Source organism: Mesocricetus auratus, unplaced genomic scaffold, assembly GCF_017639785.1.
Source record: "Mesocricetus auratus isolate SY011 unplaced genomic scaffold, BCM_Maur_2.0 Super-Scaffold_100031, whole genome shotgun sequence".
NCBI classification, from domain to species: Eukaryota; Metazoa; Chordata; class Mammalia; order Rodentia; family Cricetidae; genus Mesocricetus; species Mesocricetus auratus.
In genome coordinates this window covers 49,845-70,626 of record NW_024429212.1, presented here as the reverse complement: position 1 = coordinate 70,626, position 20,782 = coordinate 49,845, and the positions used below count along the sequence as shown (strand labels likewise).

Sequence of the window (20,782 nt, the reverse complement as noted above, 5' to 3'; positions counted from 1 at the left end):
AGTTCTCATCCACAGTCCCCATAAAAGGCTGCAGCAACACTATTTCCCTCTTAGTATCTTCACTTGCGTGTTTCTGTCAATCTTGACAGTATATCCCTCTTTAATTTGCGCTGTCACTTGACTCCAAGTAAAATCAACTTGCTTATTTCGCAAATCCTGTGGGATCCCCTATTTTCAATTCATTGTAAAAGAGACAAAGGAAGAACTTGGAAACACCTAGCCCACACCTTGACCAGGAATTTCTTTCTAAACCAAGCCCTGTGGACTGGCCCTATCACACATGGGAGGGCGGGACAGGCAGTACGGTCGTTCTCTATTGCCCCAATCGGTTTTTTCTTTAATTGATCATCCCATTCCCTCTCTCCGATCTGTGTGTGACCTTAGGAAACCTAGATGTGGACTCCACTCCGACAGAGAGGGAAACAGCTGGATCCAGGCAGACAAAGACGCCGGAACATAATTCCAGGCCTCCCTCTGTTGCCTGCCGGAATCCTAAAAGCACGGAAGCGAGCAGGCGGAAACCATCTCGGGGGTTTTTGGCGGAGGGATGCACAAGTTCGGTTGTTTGCTTGCTGGAGTCTGTGCTTCCGGTTTGCTGTTGCTTGAGTTTTAGTTTTACGCGATGCTCCAAAGAATCCCGGCGTTTATGCGTCCTCGCCCCTTCTCGGGCCTTCCTTTGTCCTCTGGAAACTGGGATGTCCCGGTGGCTGTGTGTGTGCTACCCGCGGCCCGGTCCGGAACTGGCAGGTAAAGCGTTCCCGGGGTCTTCCGGGTCTCCTTGGAGCCCTACATGCGGTCCTCGTTTCTCCAGCAGCCTGGGGTTGACACGGAGACTCTTAGAAGCGGCCACTTTAAATGTGGGTAAAGAGGAATCCTAGAAAGAGGCGGCAGCTTGCCCACTGTCACGGTGGGTGTGGCAGACAGCCGTGACAGCCTGCCTTGTCTCCTGTGCTGGGGACTTTGTGCCGCACGCCTGCCCCTCGCCTTGATTTGTCCTGGACTCCAAGAGAGAGGTCGTTTTCTGTCATTCTGTGCTTCCCAAGGCTTCTTGATGGCCTCATTAACGCCTCCCCCCTTTATTCCTTGCTGCAGTATTTAAAGTGCCTACGATGTGTCAGTTACTGGGCTCTGAGTAAGACAGTCCTTCCATTCTGGACAGTAGTATAGTTCCACCAAAGAGGTAATTCAAGTATAGTGGCGGTGGCATAGGTAAGTGCCTCATTTCTCTCAACACACAACTGTCGGAGACCAAATAGGGACACCTGGAAGTTGTAAGAGGTTTGTGGTATCCTGGCACCCCTGTTGGATTTAATACAGTGCCGAAGCAAGCTGATCGTTCCTCTAGATGGAACCGTCCAGATAGAAAGGATCAACTCCGTGGAGGAAGAGACTTGCACAAAGTAGAGTTAATAGGATGTGACTTGTGATGACGTAATGCAGTGGCCAAAGAGACCAAGTATGTCAGCTGACTGTCCTAGAGAATTGACAGAAGAAGGAGAAAGTTGTTTGATATGTCTGTCTTCATTCTAAAAACGCAGAGCCAACTTTTATTGTAGGAGCCTACGTTGTGAAGAATGTGAAATCAGTGTCTGAAGGGAACTATACCGGTCTTTGATTTGATGCTGGGGGTTGAGTTTCAGGATTTCTTGCTTGCTAGACAAATGATCTACTCACATCACCCCACACCCTTGCAAATTAGGGGGAGCTTGTGAGATATTCTCAGAGAAAATAAGTTCAGATGAGAGATTAGGACCATAGTTTTATTTATTTATTTTTATTATTTGTTTTTTTTTTTTTTTTTTGAGACAGGGTTTCTCTGTGTAATAGCCATAGTTGTCCTGGAACTAGCTCCGTAGACCAGGCTGATCTTGAACTCACAGAGATCCTCCTGCCTCAGCCTCCCGAGTGCTGGGAATAAAGGTGTGCGTCACGCCCAGCAACCATCCGCATCTTTTGACATCAGACATGGAGCTATGGGATTTGGTATTTACCCTGCTGGATTCCAGTCTTGCTTTGGTCCAGTATTTCCTTGCTGTGCCCCATTCCTCCCTTTTGAAATAATAATGTGTTTTCTGTGCCATTATATGTAGGAAGTGTGTAATCTGCTTCTTGATTTTAGCAGGAAGTTACAATTAAGAGATTATCTTGAATCTCAAAAGAGACTGGACTTTTCGACAGTGAAAGACTATAGGTACTTTTAAAATTGGACTAATACATTTTGCATTATGATGTGGCCAGGAGCCTGTAGGGGCTAGGGAGTGGAATATAGTAGTTTGGAATCAGGCTCAGATAGGTGAAACTTGGTCCCCAGTTGGCTGCAGTGTTGGGGGAGGCCATGGAGGTGCGGCTTTGCTGGAGTCGGCACATCACTTTTGAGAGATTAAAAGCCCTGTGCCACTTCTAGTTTGCTCTCTCTGCTTTGCAGTTGGGGATGCACCTGCTGGCATGCCCCACCTCTTTCTGCCACGCTTCATCTGACAGGCTGTTTTCCCTCTGGAATCATAAGGCCAAATAAGCTCCTTTTCCCATTCATTGCTTTTAGTCATAGCGCTTTATCTTAGCCACAGGCGAGTAATTAATACAGCCCCCGTGGTTCCTTCTGTGGTTTTCAGTTTCCTTCCCTGTGGAGGGAGGATAACGCTGACCTTTGGATTGATGTGGCTGTGAAAATTGTACACAGTGTTGTTGTACAATCGAGGCCCAGGGTATATATTGAATTGCTTCCATTATGGTTATTAATATTAATAGAAAGCAAAAGAAAATGGAAAAGGGCTTAAGTGGAATTTTTTTCAATGTTAAAGCAAGTTTTTTTAGTTATTATTTTTGCATTATATATATTTTTATTTTTTAATATGTCATTCCAGGACAGAAAATAATATCCAAAGACATTTTGGCACTGGCAGCTTGATCTATAGCAAAAAAGACAGCCAGTCTGTTCCAGCCATTGAAATTTCCAAGAAGGCAGCAGAGAGTCAAGGCAAAGGAGAGGAGACTTCAAAAAAAGATCTGCTAGACATTCTTAAGGACATGAAAGTTGAACTGAGCACAGTAAATGTGCAAACAACAAAACCTCGTGGCAAGAGGCCTTCTGCCAGTCTTCAGGCTGTAGTTAGCAGGCATCACAGAGCTCCAGAAAACCCTCCTGAGAAGAGGTGAGTGATCCCAATTGGATGTTCTTGGACACTGTCTATGGTGTTCCAATAAGCCTTTTCTTATAGTAAGCAATCTATTACATTATAGTAATCAAGACATTGAAATAACGAAGCAGCAGAAGTACAGGGTCTCTAATAGTTGCTTTAGGTGTGTGTGTGTATTTAATTTAAGGTACAAGCAGATATTTGTGGCCAGCATTTGGGAGCAAGAAGCAGAGTATTGTGAATTTAAGGCCAGCCTTGGTTACATAAGACTTTATCTCAGAAAAAAAAATACACATACACCTCTATGTACTTATCTTGGGTTACATTTTGGCAAAGCACACATTTGTACTCCCAGCATTGGGGTTGGACCATGTAGACTGCAGGATGTGTTAGACCAGCTTGGGCTACATTGGGAAACATTGTCTCAAAAACAGCAACAAGTAAGAGTGGCTTAAAAAAAATAACTAGATGTGCTTAAAGTTATTATAAATGTGCAGTATAAATAACTTAAATCATCAAAATGAGACAAACCCTTTGAAAGGTTCAGTAAGATAGTTTTAGTGTGATACTTTTATTGATTCTTGGAGAATTTCATATATGCATACAATGTATTTGTCTCCCAGTTTTCTCCCTAACTCCTAGGTCCATCCTTATCTGCCCATCCCCTCTTAAATCCATATCCTCTTTCTTTCTCTGTCTCTCTCTCTCTGTCTCTCTGTCACTTTCTCTGTCTCTCTCTCTTTGAGACTGTGCTTCTCTAGCTTTGGGAGCTGTCCTGGATCTCACTCTGTAGACTAGGCTAGCCTCCAACTGACAGAGATCCATCTGTCTCTGCCTCCCTAGTGCTAGGATTCAAGGCATTTGCCACCACCACCTGTCTCCTCTCTATCTATTTTAAAATAACCATTTGAGTCCAATTTTTGAGCCCATATACTCATGGGTGTCAGGCAGTCCACTGGAGTTTGATCAGTGTATCAAGAGAGACACCCTTATGAAAACTGATTTTGCCTCCTCCGGCAGCCATCAGATGTTAGTACTTTCTCACTTGGAGGGAAGGCTCATGAGCCTCTCCCTCTTAGAATGTTGGCCACCTTGATTTTATGCAGCACCTGCCGTTGCCATGAGTTGATGAGTGCAGTCACTCTGTCTCCCACAGAAGATGCTGTTGTCGCTCCACTCCTTGGCAACCTCTGTTCTTCATGACCTTTTCACCCACTCTTCAGTGGCTACAACTTTATTAGTGTAGGGAGGTGACAGAGATGCCCAGTTTGTGGCTGCTCCGTCCATAGATGCTCTTTCTCTGCATTTCAACTAGGTGCTTCTATGTTAACTTCCTTCCCCCTCATAAAGAAGTCTCTAGGATGAGGTCTGACAGCTGCACTAATCTGTGGTATAAAGATACAAATTTAGAGGGCAACTTGATGCTATGTCCATTGAGTAAAATACTTAGGGCATATGAGCTTCCCAGCTGTGGGTCCTTGGCCAGATATACAGGAGCAGACATGAGTTTTCTCCAATGGATCAGGCCATTAGCCAATCAGAAAGCAGATGGTACTTCACTGTTGGACCACACAGGTTATTATTGCAGCTACAGATTCACAGATGGATAAGACAGCTGATTATCTCCCCTGAGCAGCCTACATAGCACCTTCTAGCACTATGAATGCTAGTCACTAGGGACGAAGGCCTTTGGTCAGTACAACTTGATTTCTCATGTCCTGTGACCAGTTGTGCAGCAGAAGGGGCTAACCATCAAGTTCTGGTGGGCAACCAAGAGACTGATGATAGCATATTGTTTTGGAGATACTCCTACAGAAAGAATAAGACAAGATTGAAAGTATAGATTGCCAAATAAATTCTTTGAAGGTTTTACTCTACTTTTCTACTTAATTTAAATTTTTTAAAATTTTATTGTGTGTGTGTGTGTAAAGCTGCAGGAGTGCATGACCTTCCCAAGAATGTGAGAGTCAGGGGAAAATTGGTTTTGGAGCTAGTTCTTTCCTTCCATAGTGTTTCTGAGGTAGAGTCTTCCTTATTTCTGCTTCTGTGCTATGTATAAAGATTTGGCCAGTTTTGATGGGTTCAGGTCATCAGGCTACCTGATGAGCCATCTCCCTGGTCTTTGCTTTTCTACATTTAAAAAGTAATAAATTATAATTATTTTTATTTTGATAATTTTGGGGGCTTTCATGTGCACCATACTTGACCACTGTTCTGTTGTAAGGAAATGGAATTAGAAATGTTGGACTACGCAGCAGTGATGTGGTATATATAAATGATATATAAGAGATATGAAAGATAACCTTCTGATGTTGGTCCAAGAAGATGCTGTGGGCAAGATTGGTGAATGGAATGTATTTGTTTTCAGTGAAGAAAAGTTTCTTGTAATAGTTTTTATTTAACCACTCAGGGACCAGACGCACCCCCAGTCACCCACTTACTTTCTTTCTTTTTTTTGGTTTTTTTGAGACAGGGTTTCTCTATATTGCTTTGGAGGTTCTCCTAGAACTCGCTCTGTAGACCAGGCTGGTCTTGAGTTCACAGAGATCTGCTTGCCTCTGCCTTCAGAGTGCTGGGACTAAAGGTGTGTGCCACCAACGCCCAGCCAAAAATTTATTTATTTATTTTTAATGTGCATTGGTGTTTTGCCTGCATGTATGTCTGTGAGGGTGTGGGATCCCCTGGAACTGGAATACAGTCTTGAGTTGTCATGTGGGTGCTGGGAATTGAACCTGGGGATACTATGGAAGAGCAGCCAGTACTCTTAACTGCTGAGCCATCCCTCCAGCCCTACTTTCTTACTGTTAATTTTGAAAGAGAGTCTTACTAAGTTACCCAGGTAGCCTTCAATGCACTCTGCACCCCAAACACAGTAAGCACTTGTGGTCCTCCTGTCTCAGCCTCCTGAGTAGCTGGGATTACAGGCCTGCACCTAACCAGGTCTCTCTCCCTCCCCACTCTCTCTCTCTTAGGATCCAGTGTCTGCAAATTTGAGTAGTAACAGTATTGCCTCACGATGTACTGCAATAATTACTCCATACAAGATCAGCTTTCCTTCCCTCTTCCCTCCTTGTCATATATCAAAGCTCACTAATATGGCTACCATGGCTGCGTTATAGATTACCCTAAAACACACTCTCATAAAATAAACATTTTTTATGACCAAACATACTTTTAATCAAAGCATGTTCATGTGTTTTGGACTGATTTCTTTATAACACATCTAATAAAAAGGCTAGATAGCCCAGGCAGTGGTTGTGCACACCTTTAATACCAGCACTTTGGAGGCAGAGGCAGGCAGAACTCTGTGAGTTTGAGGCGAGCATGGTCTACAAGAGTACAAGGGCTAGTTTCAGGACAGCCTCCAATGCCACAGTGAAACCCTGTTTTGAAAAACCAAAAAAAAAAGAGGGGGGAGGGCAGATAGATGTTACAACATTGATCACTTTTTTCAAATATTATCTTTCAACTAGGAAATGCCATGGAGAGCTGTTGATTGACAGCTAAGGCTTGTGTTTGTTGAAGGTATACCCTGAGCAGGGCAGGGGTGACTTAGGCGGGTCTCTGTGAGTTCCAGGCCAGCCTGGTCTACACAGTGAGTTCCAGAACAGCCAGGGCTACACAGAGAAACCCTGTTTGGAAAAAACAAAAAGAAAATGAAACAAAAAAACCTAGAGATGTACTAATTCTGGTTTTCTTCCTTGTTTCATTTTTTTTTTAGAAATGAGTTCCTGAGTCCTGAGTTGGTAGCAGCTGCCTCTGCTGTTGCAGATTCTCTACCGTCTGACAAGCAGACAACCAAGTCCGAGCTGCTCAGGCAGCTTCAGCAACACGAAGAAGAGACCAGGGCTCAGAAAGACAGAGAGAAGAGCAGGATTAGGTCAGTGGTCAGATCCATGTCAGTAACTCCTAGGTCTCACAGTGACTGGTGAATGCACACAGCTGTCTTACATCTAAAATCATCTCAAGGTCCAGCGAGGTGACTCAGTAGGTAAAGGTGCTCACTGCCCCTCCTGATGGCCTTGTATCTGCAGTGTCTACATACATACCCACCACACATAACAGTAAAATTTAAGCATTCACTTCACAAGAGTGCTGCTTTTCACTGCTGAGCCATTTCTACAATTCCTGTTTGTGTGAAGAGAATAGATAAACTTTTCTTTTAGGAAGTTATAAAATTTTTTTGCCCATGAAACAGAAAAGGTAAAATTAGTAATGGTATTTAAAAAGAAAAACAAAATGAGTAACTGAGTAAGATAGCTTTCTCTGAGAAAGTCAGTTTTTCTCAATGAAACAGTGTGATGTCAGACACGTTCCCTCTCCTGTTCCTTATGTTTCAGCTGGGCCTTTCAACATATGCTTTTCCTTTTAAAGACTATTTTATACTGGACGGTGGTGGCACACACATCTTTAATCCCAGCATTCAGGAGGCAGAGGCAGGTGGATCTCTGTGAGTTTGAGGTCAGCCTGGTCTACAGAGCTAGTTGCAGGACAGCCTCCAAAGCTACAGAGAAGCCCTCTCTTGAAAAACCAAAACCAACCAAACAAACAAAAACCCTGTTTTATGTGTGTGTTTCTAAGTGTATGTGTCTGCACCGTGTGCGTGTAGGAACCGGCAGAGTCAGAAGAAGGTTTTGGCCCCTGTAACTGGAGTTGTAGAAGGTTTGAGCTGCCATGTGGATGCTGCGAACCAAAGAGCCCTGGTTTTCTGTTTTTTAAAGATTTATTTATTATTTAGTGTATGAGTGTCTGCATATACACCTGTGGGCCAGAAGAGGGCGCCTGATCCTATCATAGATGGCTGTGAGCCACCTTGAGGTGGTAAGAATTGAACTGGGAACCTCTGGAAGAACAGCCTGTGCCCTTAACCACTGAGCCATCTCTCCACCCCTAGGTCTTCTTTAAGAGCAGCAAGTACTCTTAACTGCTGAACACTTCTTTAGTCCAATCAATATATCCTTTTTTTTTTTTTTTTTTGGTTTTACGAGACAAGGTTTCTCTGTATTGTTTTGGAGGTTGTCAGTCCAGCCCGGCCTCGAACTCACAGAGATCCGCTTGCCTCTGCCTCCCGAGTGCTGGGATTAAAGGCATGGGCCACAACCGCCTGGCCAATATATCCTTTTTGTCTCGCAATTTATATGGAATTTTACTACCTACTGCCTGAGGTCATAGATGGTGGCACTGCTCCCCTTTGGGGGTTGATATGAATCTGTGCTCAGTGAGCTCATGGGGGGCATTTGTCTCTAGAGGATCAAAGAGTAAACATCCCCATTGTCACAGCAATCCTATATATGTAAGACAGCAAATATAGCTTGTCTTCAATTTTACTGAAACTGTCAATGTAGGTGATAGGTACAAGTATGCTTGTTTATATTTTCCTATCTGTTCCTCTGGTTATTAATAATTTTTGTAACTGATATTTTCATCTTCCAAATAAAAATTTAGGAGTATATTTTAACAACTAGAGACATGCATCTTAATGTATATATGTCATATAAGTATGTGACTTTATTTCCTCATAAATCTTTATACTTTCATTGGGGCATAAAAGTGGAATAAGGAGCCAGGCAATGGTGCCACACACCTTTAATACCAGCACTTGAGAAGCATAGGCAAGGAGTTCGAGAAAAACCTGGTCTACAGAGCGAGTTCAGGACAGTCTCCAGAAATATACAGAGAATCCCTGTCTTGAAAAACAAAACAAAAAAAAGTGGAATAAGGATTCAATCATATATCTCCTCTTAAGAAAAGTTTGCTCCTCCAGTTTAGCTAAGATTCCTAATGCACTTGACTTTTTAATTTCAGTTTCCGTCACATAATATCAGATATGAAAATTGCCAGATCCACTTCTGCAAGAGTTAGCACGAGACCACAGCACCAGATTCAGTTTGATGAAGAAATGGACAATTCTTCTCTTAACCTGGAGAAGCCAACTGATTTCAAACAAAGGTATTCAAGCTTTGTAGTCTACTGGATTTCATTTGTGTAGTTTTTACTCTGACTGTAGTCTTGATTGATTCTGCATATTATTACTGTTAGATTGGTGATCATTGTGGATACCTAGTTAGGGTTTATACTGAAGTGATAAAACACCATGACCAACAGCAACTTGGGCAGGAAAGGGTTTATTTCATCTCACACTTCCAGAGAACAGAATCAGAAGAGTCAGGGGAAGATCTCAGGGCAGACACTTAGAGGAAAAGACTAAAGCGAAGGCCATAGAAGAACACTGTTTACTGGCTCTGCCACCCTGCCTTAGTCAGCTTGCTGTGTTTTACAACCCAGGACCACTTGCTCAGCCATCAATTTAAAAAATGTACCACAGGTTTGCCCACAGGCCAGTCTAGTTTGGGTATTTTCTCAATTAAGGCTTTTCTTCCAAAATGACTCTAGCTTGGGTCATTGACATAAGACTAGCCAACATATGTATCCTCTCTGACATCCCAACTGAAACTCATCAGCTAAAGAGGTATCCTATATATGAGCATATTAGTTCATGTGGAGGGTGGCTGCAGGTGTCATTGCAGGCAGTGATTCTCAAAGAGATGGCAACTTCAAGGAGTCTAATCCCAGGTAGTTCCTTGTCTATATTTAAAACTTGTACATACAGTTTGGGAAAAAGTTTCCAGGCAACAGTCAGTTCAGCCAGTCAATTCCAGGTACACAATAAAGCTTAAGATGTGGCTACATAGAGACTGTTTTACAAAGTTCATGTGACCATGAGGGTGCCTTCTGTAGCTGGAAGACCTAGTGTGGGCTCTGACCCATAGCATAGAGGTCAGCAGGCCATAAAGTACCTGTGACATCTCCCCTAAGGATGGGTAATGGTCCAGGGAGAGAAGAGTCTGGAATAACCATTCTGGGGAATTTGGGTGAGGTCTGCCTCCACAGACAACAGAAAGGTCACCAGGTCATTAACAAAATCCACTCTCAGCTTTCTGATGGAGTGCAGGTATTTGATTTTAATCTCCTCCATGGGGGAGACACGCCTGTTTGACTGATATTCCTTGTTCTTTAGTGCTTGTTTGTGAGTCCAAGGACCCCTGTGCTTGTGCACACAACAAGAGCAATTTGCAGTATTGGGTATAAAGGTATGCTCAGGCTGAACTGGAAATCACTGTGCTTTTCCCTGGAGAAGAATTTCCTGGGTTTAATAGTGTTACATTTATCTATACCATGAACCAGAATGACTTTAGATAAGGGGTGCTGGCCCATTTTTGAACAAATGCATTTACAAGATGCATTATCTTTCATGCTGAATGTTTCTAACACTGAATATTTATATGTATAGTTATGATTCCCTTTCTTCATACCTTAGAGCAATAACTCATCAGTAAATAGCCAGGCATGGTGGCTTACACCTGTAGTCCGACACAGGGGAGGCTGAGGCAGGAGGAGCACGGTGAGTTTCAGGCCATTCTGGATTTCATAGTGAGTTCCAGTTCAGCCTGGGATCGAGTCAGAGTGCCCCCAAAATAACAAAACCATGGTGGTACATACCTATAATCCTAGCACTTGGGAGGGGGAACAAGAAGCTCTTAAGACTGAGACCAGCCTGGTCTACATGGTGAGACCCTAAGAAAATGCAAAATGCATATACATATGTATAGATTTTAAAGATCATAACAAAAGTCCCCGTATTACCTTAAAGTGGTAAATTATTTGTAGTTGTTTCAATTTGCTAATTTGAAACTGTTAAGACACTAAGCCATACTTTACATGGTTACTTTGCAATTGGAAGTTGTATAGTTACATAAAACTTGAATTCTTTTCTTTAAGGCCAAAAATTAATGGTCTTCCCTCGTTCAAACCTATCTGAAACTGCCTTCACAAACTGCCCAAATGTGTGCCTTCTAAGTGAGTCTAAGTCAATGAAGATAGCAGTTGTTCTAACCAGTACACTACCCTGCTTAGAGAACTGGAGTCAGCTATGCAAGTGTAGTAGATACTCAGCAAGTACACACATACACACACACACACACACACACACACACACACACACACACACACAACTCCAGCCCTTTGTTCTTACATTTCTACAGACAATATAATCTACCTTTATGAAATGATGCTTGAGTCTATTATCCTGATGCTCTGTGATGAGTAATGTTTAGGAGGGAAAAGAACTTGAGGCACCGAGGACACTTCTGGACTGAAAGGCCTGTTTCTTGTTGTTGTTTGATAGGGTCATGTCTTACTGTGTAAGCCAGATAGCCAGGGGAACTTGGAGTTCAGCTCCTTCTGCCTTTGCCTCCTGAATGCTAGGATTGCTGGCATTTAGAACCTCAGACCTGGATGGCCAGTGCTTGCAGTCACAGGGGACCTAATGGAGCAAACCTTTTACACAAATGAAGCTTCTTTTATTTTAATTTGCAACTTTTTGGCTTTAGTAATTTGATTGAGAAAAGAAATATCAGAGTTATTTTGATGGATAAAGTAGTTCGTCCTTGTTCTGTTTCTGGTGCTATGATAAAATACCCTGACAAAAAGCAGTTTGGAAAGGGGTTTATTTTACCCCAAGATTCTTGCCTACGGCCCTTAATGACAGGGACTTGTGCTCATGCTCAGACCCTCTCTTTACTTACAAAGCCCAAAGCCCAGGACCTTCTTCTGCCAACGGTGTCGGCGTGATGCCACCAAGTCAACTAAGGCAATCCTCCACTGACAGGTTCAGCCCAGCTTGATGTAGGCAATCTTCTCACTGAGACTTTCTTCCAGGTGATTATAGCTTGTGCCAAGTTGACAAATATATTTAATTAAAGTATACCAGAAGAAGTTGCATATTAACTCTCTGACATTCATTTCAACATGGCATGTTTTTTAAAGAGGTATCAATGGAATACTGTTAAGAGAAGCTTTTTCCTTGAGAGAAGCCTTCCCGCCAGCCTGGTTCCAGAGCCGCTTTCCCGCCAGCCTGGTTCTAGAGCCATATCAGTCCCAAATAAACACACAGGAGGCTATATGAATTATGAAGCTGTTGGCCTTGCTTGTTTCTTACTGGCTAGCTCTGACTTAAGTAATTACCCCATAATTGTTAATCTAAGTATGTCTCTTACCGGAGAATAATTCCAGGCTCCTACCCCATGATGTTACATCTCGAACTCTCCTGTGTTTCTCCTTCCCAGAATCCTCCTGGACTCCTAGCCCCACCTATCTAGATTCCTATTGGCCAGCAGTAATTTATTGACATATACACAGGACTTCTCCAACAGAATACAATGGCATGCTTTATCTGTGCCTTCTTCTATCACTATAATTTATAATTAAACTTCCCACTGTTTTCTATCCTCAAAAACAAATGTTTAATTTACCAACTTCTATTTTTGCAGATTTTTATAGATTTCCACACTACTAACGTTTCTAGAACTTTCAGCTGAGTTTTTTGAAAATTAAACTTAGCTGGTTTGTTGTATTATAAAGCAACAATCTTAGGGCATATGTTCTTTGTATACTTACGAGCCTGAAAATCATGGCAATTTAGCTAAAATATCTGATGAGGGTCAATGTGATTATCGTCACTCACTACATAGATTGTTTCATGAACATTTTTTCCTTAAGCTGCTTTTGTGGACATTTTATAAATGTATCTTACTAAGGTGTGTTTTTTTTTTTTTTTACATGTTTTTATCTTAGGAAAGGTTTATTCAAGGGGAAAAGACTTGGCATTTTTGACGTTAAGACGTTTGCTGATGAAGCCCCGGAAGCAGGTTTGTTAAGAACAAGACTTCTCTGGGTGGAGAAGCATTCTCTTTTTCAAAGATGGCTTTGGTGTTTTCATTGTAACGGTGTGTATTTGCATTTGTATATTTCTTCTGGCCATTGACCTAGGTCTTGCCTATGAGTAAAAGAGTTGATACTGCTCATTTGAGTCATGCTTCCCCCTTAATGCAACTCATGGGATCTGGAGAGATCAGTACCACCAGAGAAATAATCCAGAGCCAGGAATGGTTGGCTGCTGCTTTTGGTTAGGAAGTATTATTCACCCACTCTGCTGGCACATAAAGATAACTAATCTGGGGCTCCTACTTTTGAGCAGCTTACTTCCCAAAATAGGAGGCAGACAGACAGACAGACAGACAGACAGACAGACAGACAGAGAGAGAGAGAGAGGGAGGGAGGGAGGGAGGGAGGGAGGGAGGGAGGGAGAGAGAGAGAGAGGAGAGAGAGAATATAAAATACTCTCTTCATTTTGGTTAATTTGGCTTCTTGATAATCTTTTTTAAAAAAACTATTCATTTCATTGATTCTTTGTATTTTTTTGTTTCTGAAATATTACTTTCAGCTCTGAGTTTGATTATCTCTTCCCATCTGTTTTTGTTATTATTTTTCCAATATCTTCAGGTGATTCATTAAGTTAGTAATTTGAGACCTCCCTCAAAAATTCTTATGTAGGTACTTAGTTCTAAATTTCTCTTAGGACTGGATTCAGTATATCCCATATTTCTGTATGTGCATTTTCATCGTCATTCAGTTCTAGAAATTATTTACTTTCTGTTTTTATTTCTTACTTGACCCAATTATTCAGTAGCATGTTGTTTAGACTTCCATCTGTTTATGTAATTTCTGCAATTATACAGCTTTATCCCAATGTGGTCAGGCAGAATGCAAGATGGTGGTTTCTGTTTTCTATATCTTTTGAGATCTGTGTCCTGATACATACTAGGACAAACATCATCTAATTTGAAGAGATAGCTGCTTAGAAGAATGTGTTCCTTAGTATTTGGGTGAAATGTTCAGTAGATTCTTGCTGGCCTGTTTGATGTATGATGTCATTGAACTCTATCCAGAATTTCTCTGTTTAGTTTTTTCTGGATGACCATTCTATTGATGAGAGTACTGAACTCACACACTATCGCTGTGTTGGGATCAGTCCGTGGTTTTAGATCTAACTAACAGTGTTTCTTTTCTGAAATTGGTTACTCTGCATTTGGTGAGTATATATTTGAGATTGTACTAATCTCCTGGTAGATTTTTGTTTTCCCTTGATGAGAATGACATGTCCCTTGATGAGAGTGACTGTCTCAAAGAAAAACCAATCAACACCAAAACAAATTCCCAATGCTAACTTTTTTCCTAATAGAGGTGGCAGTAATATCCTAACATGGTATTAGTAAAAGCTGAGGTTTGCCTGTCTTACTTTTTTGTTTTTCTTTTGTGTGTGTTTTGTTTTGTTTTGCTTTTGAGACAGGGTTTCTCTGTATTGTTTTGGAGGCTGTCCTGGAACTCGCTTTGTAGACCATACTGGCCTCAAAAAAACAGGGATCTGCCTACCTCTGCCTCCCAAGTGCTGGGATTAAAGGCATGTACCACCAGCGCCTGGCTGCCACTCTTATTCTTATACCCTGTATTTTTCATTTTTGTTACAATGTTAGCTCCTGGTAGCCTTTTTTTTTAGAATCTAATTCTGAATACCAACGTCTGAAAGTATGTATCTATAGAATTGATGGTAACATCTTAATTAATTTCCATTGCATTTTTATTCATTTTGTGCTGTGTTTACATATGTGAACATGGGTTTGAGTGTGGAGATCAGGGGACAGCTTTCAGTAGTTTGTTTGCTCCTTCTAACATGTAGGTGGGCAGGAATCCTACTTGGGTAGTCAGGCTTCATGGGCAGTGCCTTAATCCACTGAGCTGTGTGGACACTTACAGTTTGAGTGATATCCCTGGGAGGCCTTCCCTTTTCTGAGGGGAGATGGAATGGGGGTTGAATCTGGGGAAGAGGGGAGGTGCACAGACTGGGGGAGAAGAGGATGGGGAAACTGTGGTCAGGATATAATATATAAGAGAAGAATATAAAATATAGCAATAATAGTAGATGTTTACATTTTCCTGTACATAAACACATTTTTTTAAATCACATAGAAGCATCCCCTTCTCTCTGGGAGATAGAATTTGCTAAGCAGCTAGCCACAGTAAATGAACAGCCTTTGGGGAATGGATTTGAGGAGATGATCCAGTGGACAAAAGAGGGGAAACTGTGGGAGTTCCCAGTTAACAACGAAGCAGGTAGGTGTTACTTCCCAATCTCCTAACAATTATCAACAATTCAGTCTGTACTTAGGTACCTATGTGTGTCTCAGAACATGGGTGTCTGAGAAGAAACCTAGCGATGGAACTTTAAGTTGTTGTTTTAAAGGTGGTTGGAATTTTATTCAATTCTAGATATTTGATAATAAAAATAGAGGAGTAAAATTATAGTTATTCCAGTCAGTAGAGTGTTTGCCTAGTTGGAATGAAATCCTGGGTTGCATCCCTTGGACCCCATAAACTGGGCATGGTAGCACCTGGGTTTAGCCTCACATTTTGGAGGTGGGGATAGGAGGATCAGAAGTTCAAGGTCATCCTCAGCTAGAGGACTCACAGAGGTTTGAGGACCACTTAGATGCCAGTCTTTACCTTTCACCGAGTTTTGAGACACGTTCTGTCTTGCTTACTGCTGTGTGTCCGGCCAGTTGACCCAGAGGATTCCAGCAATTCTCCTGTCTTGCCTCCTAACCAGCCTGGTCCTGACACTCCTGCCTCCAGAACAGGCTGGTTAGATGAGAGCATGATGAAAAACAAAACAAAATGATGAGTTTCCTGAATTGTTGGATACATTTCATGTTTGTATTTGTCATTTGTGTTTTCTTCTCTTGGGCTACTTGAACATCTGTTTTGTGATTCCATCTTATTTTACTTCTAAATACTTATACATTATATAACTTTCTTCCTAGTTTCCTCAGATGTTAACAATATCCATGAGTAACTGTTGCTTCTTCACTAGGTGAAGGGTCTCTGTGTTTCAGGCACTGCTTCTGTTTAGTCTCTACAACAACCCTAGGAGGGCATCCTCTTCCTCCTCATGCTGTGTCTGGAGAAACTGATGCTCACAGTTACATTTGTTAAATTGGTGGTCAAACTAGGTCTAATTCCACAATTTATGCTTCTAGGTATGCAGTGATTCATCATTAATGTTAATGTTCTGTTGTAGGTGTTACATTCACAATTGTGTTACTTCTTTTATTTCTCAGGTTTTGATGATGATGGTTCAGAATTCCATGACCATATATTTTTGGATAAGTACCTGGAGGGCTTCCCCAAGCAAGGACCAATTCGCATCTTTATGGAACTGGTGACTAGTGGCCTTTCCAAAAACCCATATCTGAGTGTTAAACAGAAAATCAAGCATATAGAGTGGTTTAGAAATTATTTTAATGAAAAAAGGGATGTTCTCAAAGAAAATAATGTAGAGTTCACTTAACATCATGAAGAAAAGTTTCACTTAAGCTGTTGAAGATGTATATTATAGCTAAATAAAAATTTTATTAATGTTATCAGTGTTGATTAAGTATTGATTATTGTATCTGATTTGAATAATATAGATGTGAAATTACTTTTTTTTGTTTGTTTCATTTGGTTTTTTGAGACAGGGTTTCTTTATAAAAGCCCTGCCTGTCCTAGAACTCACTCTGTAAACCAAGCAAGCCTTGAACTCATAGAGATCCGCCTGCCCCTGCCTCCTGAGCACTGGGATTAAAGGTGTTCAATACCAATGCCTGATTGTGAAATTACTTTTAATCTGAAATACATTTTTGTATAGAAAGAACATTGAATATACAAAAGACTATCATTAGCGATAACATCTGAGACAGTCTCATAGGTTTTCATCAGGCGACCGTGCTCCTTTGAGATTTATGACTGTTATCTGTAAAGCTGTTGATATCAAAATCCTGTGTAGTTAGTCCACTTTTACATAACAAAATATCTGACTCAGGCTAGTGTTATAAAGAAACACCATTTTTAATACAACATAATTCAGACTTGGTTAAGGCTTCATTACAATCGCAAAAGCTCTGGTGGGAGGAAGAGATCGGTCACACCTCCAAATAGGCTGCAAATGGAGTCCCGGGGTTCCTTCTGAAGGCACAGTCCCACTGCCTCAGGACCTGATAAGCAAGCCCCACTTCCGTTTTAATTGGCTACCTGACATTTTTGTACATATGTATGATGTGTTTGACCATCCACCCCACCTTCCTCTCCCCCTGCTTCCACACCCTGCCACCATGTTTCCCTCCCACCCCAGGTCTTCCTCCTCAACCCCTCTCTCTATTTGTGAGTGAGTGCAACTATCTCCCTGTATCCACTACCTCTTCTCAGATTTCCCTATGAGTCCCTGTTTCATGAGAATACAAAATGACACCATCAGTAATTTGAGAATTCTTTGAGGGTATAGCTCCTTCCTTAACCTGCTTGGTTTTGAGTTGATCAGTAACCAGGTCCCCTCTCCCTTCCTATTGATCTTCACTGAGGAAACACAATGTAGGTTGAAGGTCTTGTTGTGTATCATGAATAATAAATGACACAGATCAATATTGTGGTTCAATCTGAAGTTCAGGGAAGCAAAGCAGCTTGCCACTAGCTCTCGTCTCAAGCTCAGGCCAAAAGGGTTGATGCAGGCACAAGCTCTTGACCAAGACTCAGACTGCTGCTTCTCATCTTGGCTGGGGAACAAATGCCTCCTATCTTCAATGTGGCTGGAGAATGAATGCATCTCTGAGATCTTGCTTTTATCTTACATCCTCCCCTAATGTTGGGTGTGATTCCCGATCTTGGTGGAACCTCCACTTGTGCCATGAGCAAGTCCGAGGTACTGGGAAATGAAAGACAAATATCTAACCATTTGTGCTAAGAGATTGTGTCTGCTGTCTTTATTGCCAGGAGAATGCATGTGTGTGCCTTATTATAAGGAGAATGCATGCATGTCTTTATTGCAAGGAGGAGAGAGAGAGACAGAGACAGAGAGACAGACAGAGAGAGAGAGAGAGAGAGAGAGAGAGAGAGAGAGAGAGAGAGAGAGAGAGAGAGAGAGAGAGAGCACGTGCACACATGGGTGTGTGTGCATGGTAAGGAGTGAGCAGTCTTATATACAGACTTACAGCACAGTGGAGATATTGATGTTGATGTCACATGGACAAGGCTGGGGCTGTAAGCCAGGACTAAACAGGATGTACCTGTGGTTATCAACTGACAAGCATGCACAAAAATCCGTGGGGGCTGGGAGCCAACAGTTGGGACTAAGCGTATGAGTTATAATCCTCTTTGAGACTGATTCACTCTTGTGTAGATCTGGGTGGTCTTGGACTCACACAGATCTGTCTATCTCTTAATTCTGAGTCCTAGGATTAAAGGTGTGGCAGCATACTGTCAGCAGTGGAGGCAAGGGCACTTTTCTTGTCCAGTAGCTTATCTTTACCACAAAGGAAGTACCATCCATGTGAGGATCTTGGATGCCCATCATCTTCTCTTAGGCAGATTGGTGCTGCCAGGAGCAGACATGTCTCATTTTCATAAGAAAATTAACCTGTGTTATTAAAACATTTTAAGTGTCATATTCCGTAGATCTCTGAAGTGTTTGAAGACAACCTGGCTTTCTTAAATTATTTATATGTCTTTGTCTTTGAAAACATACCTAATGTGACTACAAAGTCAGTTGTAATAGGTGACTAAATACAAACCTACGTTTCCTTATTATCTTACATAGCTGGTAATAATAATTTTCAAGGACCAGAAATTTGCATTACATTGATAAATAAGCTGTATAGGTAAAATACCTTGTACTATATTAGAAATGTATGTACAATATTGCTAAAAAATTAATCTCAGATTTTTATCAATATACAAATTTTGTATACAATATCCAGAAGTCCAAAACAATGTAAAATATTTAAAACTAGCAGTTGCTTTTCAAAAGTAGTGTCAATAATCTACCTTTTCTTTTTTTCCTTTCTTTAAATTAGACACAAGCTTGTTTTGCATATTAATCCCAGTTCCCTCTCCTTCTTCTCCTTCCGTGCTCCCTACCAACCCCTAATCCCAACCCTTTATGCTCCCCAGGGAGGATGAGGCCTTCTTTGGGGGATCTTCAAAGTCTGTCATATCATTTGGACCAGGCCTAGCCTCTCTCCGATGTGTCTAGGCTGAGAGTATCCCTATATGTGGAGTGGGCTCCAAAAGTCTATATGTATTCTAGGGATAAATAATGATCCACTACCAGAGACCCCAGAGATTAACCATACCTCCAAACTGACATCCTCGTGTCCAGGGGTTCTGGAACAGTCCTATGCTGGTTTCTCAGCTATCAGTCTGGGATCCATCAGCAACCCCTTGTTCAGGTCAGCTGTTTCTTCGGATTTCTCCAGCCTGGTCTTGACTCCTTTGCTCATCATTCCTCCCTCTCTGCAACTGGATTCGAGTTCAGATCAGTTGTTTAGCAGTGGGTGTCTGCCTCTGCTTCCATCAGCTACTGGATGAAGGATCTAGGGTGGCATACGAGGTAGTCATCAATCTCATTATCAGAGAAGGGCATTTAAGGCAGCCTCTCGACTAATGCTTAGATTATTAGTTGGGGTCAGCATTGTAGTTCTCTTGACATTTACCTATTGCCAGATTTCTCTTTAAACCTTTAATGGCCCCCTTTTTATGGTATCTCTTTTCTTGCTCTCCTCAATTCTTCCCTCCCTCGGTCTTCCTGCTCTCTCTTGTCCTCCTCTCCCCTCCACTTCTCCCCTTCTCTTTCTCCTAACTCCCTCTCCCCTCCCCCCACCCCAGTGCTCCCAATTAGTTCAGGAGATCTTGTCCCTTTCCCCTTCTCCGGGGGACCATGTATGTCTCTCTTAGAGTCCTCCTTGTGTTCTAGCTTTGCTGGCAGTGTATTGTAGGCTGGTACTCCTTTGCTCTAATTCTAAAATCCATATATGAGTGACTACATATCATGTTTGTCTTTTTGTAACTGGGTTGTCTCACTCGGCATGGTTTCTTCTAGTTCCATCCATTTGCCTTGCACAATTCAAGATCCCATTGTTTTTTCCTGCTGAGTAGTACTCTATTGTGTAAATGTACCACATTTTCTCCATCCATTCTTCTGTTGAGGGGCATCTAGGTTGCTTCCATGTTCTGGCTATTACAAATAATGCTGCTATGAACATAGTGGAACAGACTTCCTTGTTATATGAATGTGCATCTTTTGGGTATATGCCTAAGAGAGAAATTGCTGGATCTTGTGGTAGACTGATTCCCGTTTACCCGAGGAATTGCCATACTGCTTACCAAAGTGGCTGTACTTGTTGGCACCCCCACCAGCAGTGGAGGAGTGTTCCCCTTTCACCACATCCTCTCCAGCATAAATTGTCATTGGTGATTTTGATTTTAGCCATTCTGACAGGAATAAGATTGTATGTCTGTGTTGTTTTGATTTGCATTTCCCTGAAGACTAAGGATATTATTTTCTTATGTGTCTTTAGCCATTTTAGATTCCTCTATTGAGAATCCTCTATTTATTTCTGTAACCCACTTTTTAATAGGATTATTTGGTGTTTAGTTGACTAGCTTCTTGAGTTCTTTGTATATTTTAGAAATGAGCCCTCTCTCAGATGTGGGATTGGTGAATGTCTTTTCCCATTCTGAGGACTGGTGTTTTGTCTTCTTGACTGTGTCCTTTGCCCCACAGAAGCTTCTCAATTTCAGGAGGTCCAATTTATTGTCAATCTCAGTATCTGTGCTACTGGTATTGTATTCAGGAAAGCATTTTCCGGTAGCAATTCCTTCAAGGGTACCACCTACTTTGTTTTCTAAGAGGTTCACTGTCGCTGGATTTATGATGATCC

The 20,782-nt window shown here is 41.8% G+C and overlaps 1 protein-coding gene across 2 annotated transcripts; it reads left to right on the top strand.

The window, feature by feature from the left end:
* The first annotated feature begins 529 nt into the window (after positions 1-529).
* Mrps31 (mitochondrial ribosomal protein S31) lies at positions 530-16,453 on the top strand. Of its 2 annotated transcripts, XM_040733540.1 has the most exons (7): positions 533-747; positions 2,865-3,152; positions 6,859-7,017; positions 8,943-9,086; positions 12,771-12,844; positions 15,003-15,146; positions 16,151-16,453. In XM_040733540.1, exons 1-7 carry the CDS (start codon positions 623-625, stop codon positions 16,378-16,380), a joined length of 1,164 nt encoding a protein of 387 aa, XP_040589474.1. In that variant the 5' UTR covers positions 533-622; the 3' UTR covers positions 16,381-16,453. The 2 variants fall into 2 exon arrangements, with proteins under 2 accessions (XP_040589475.1, XP_040589474.1); XM_040733541.1 differs by lacking the exon at positions 6,859-7,017 and having other exon boundaries at positions 530-747.
* Positions 16,454-20,782: the final 4,329 nt, after the last annotated feature.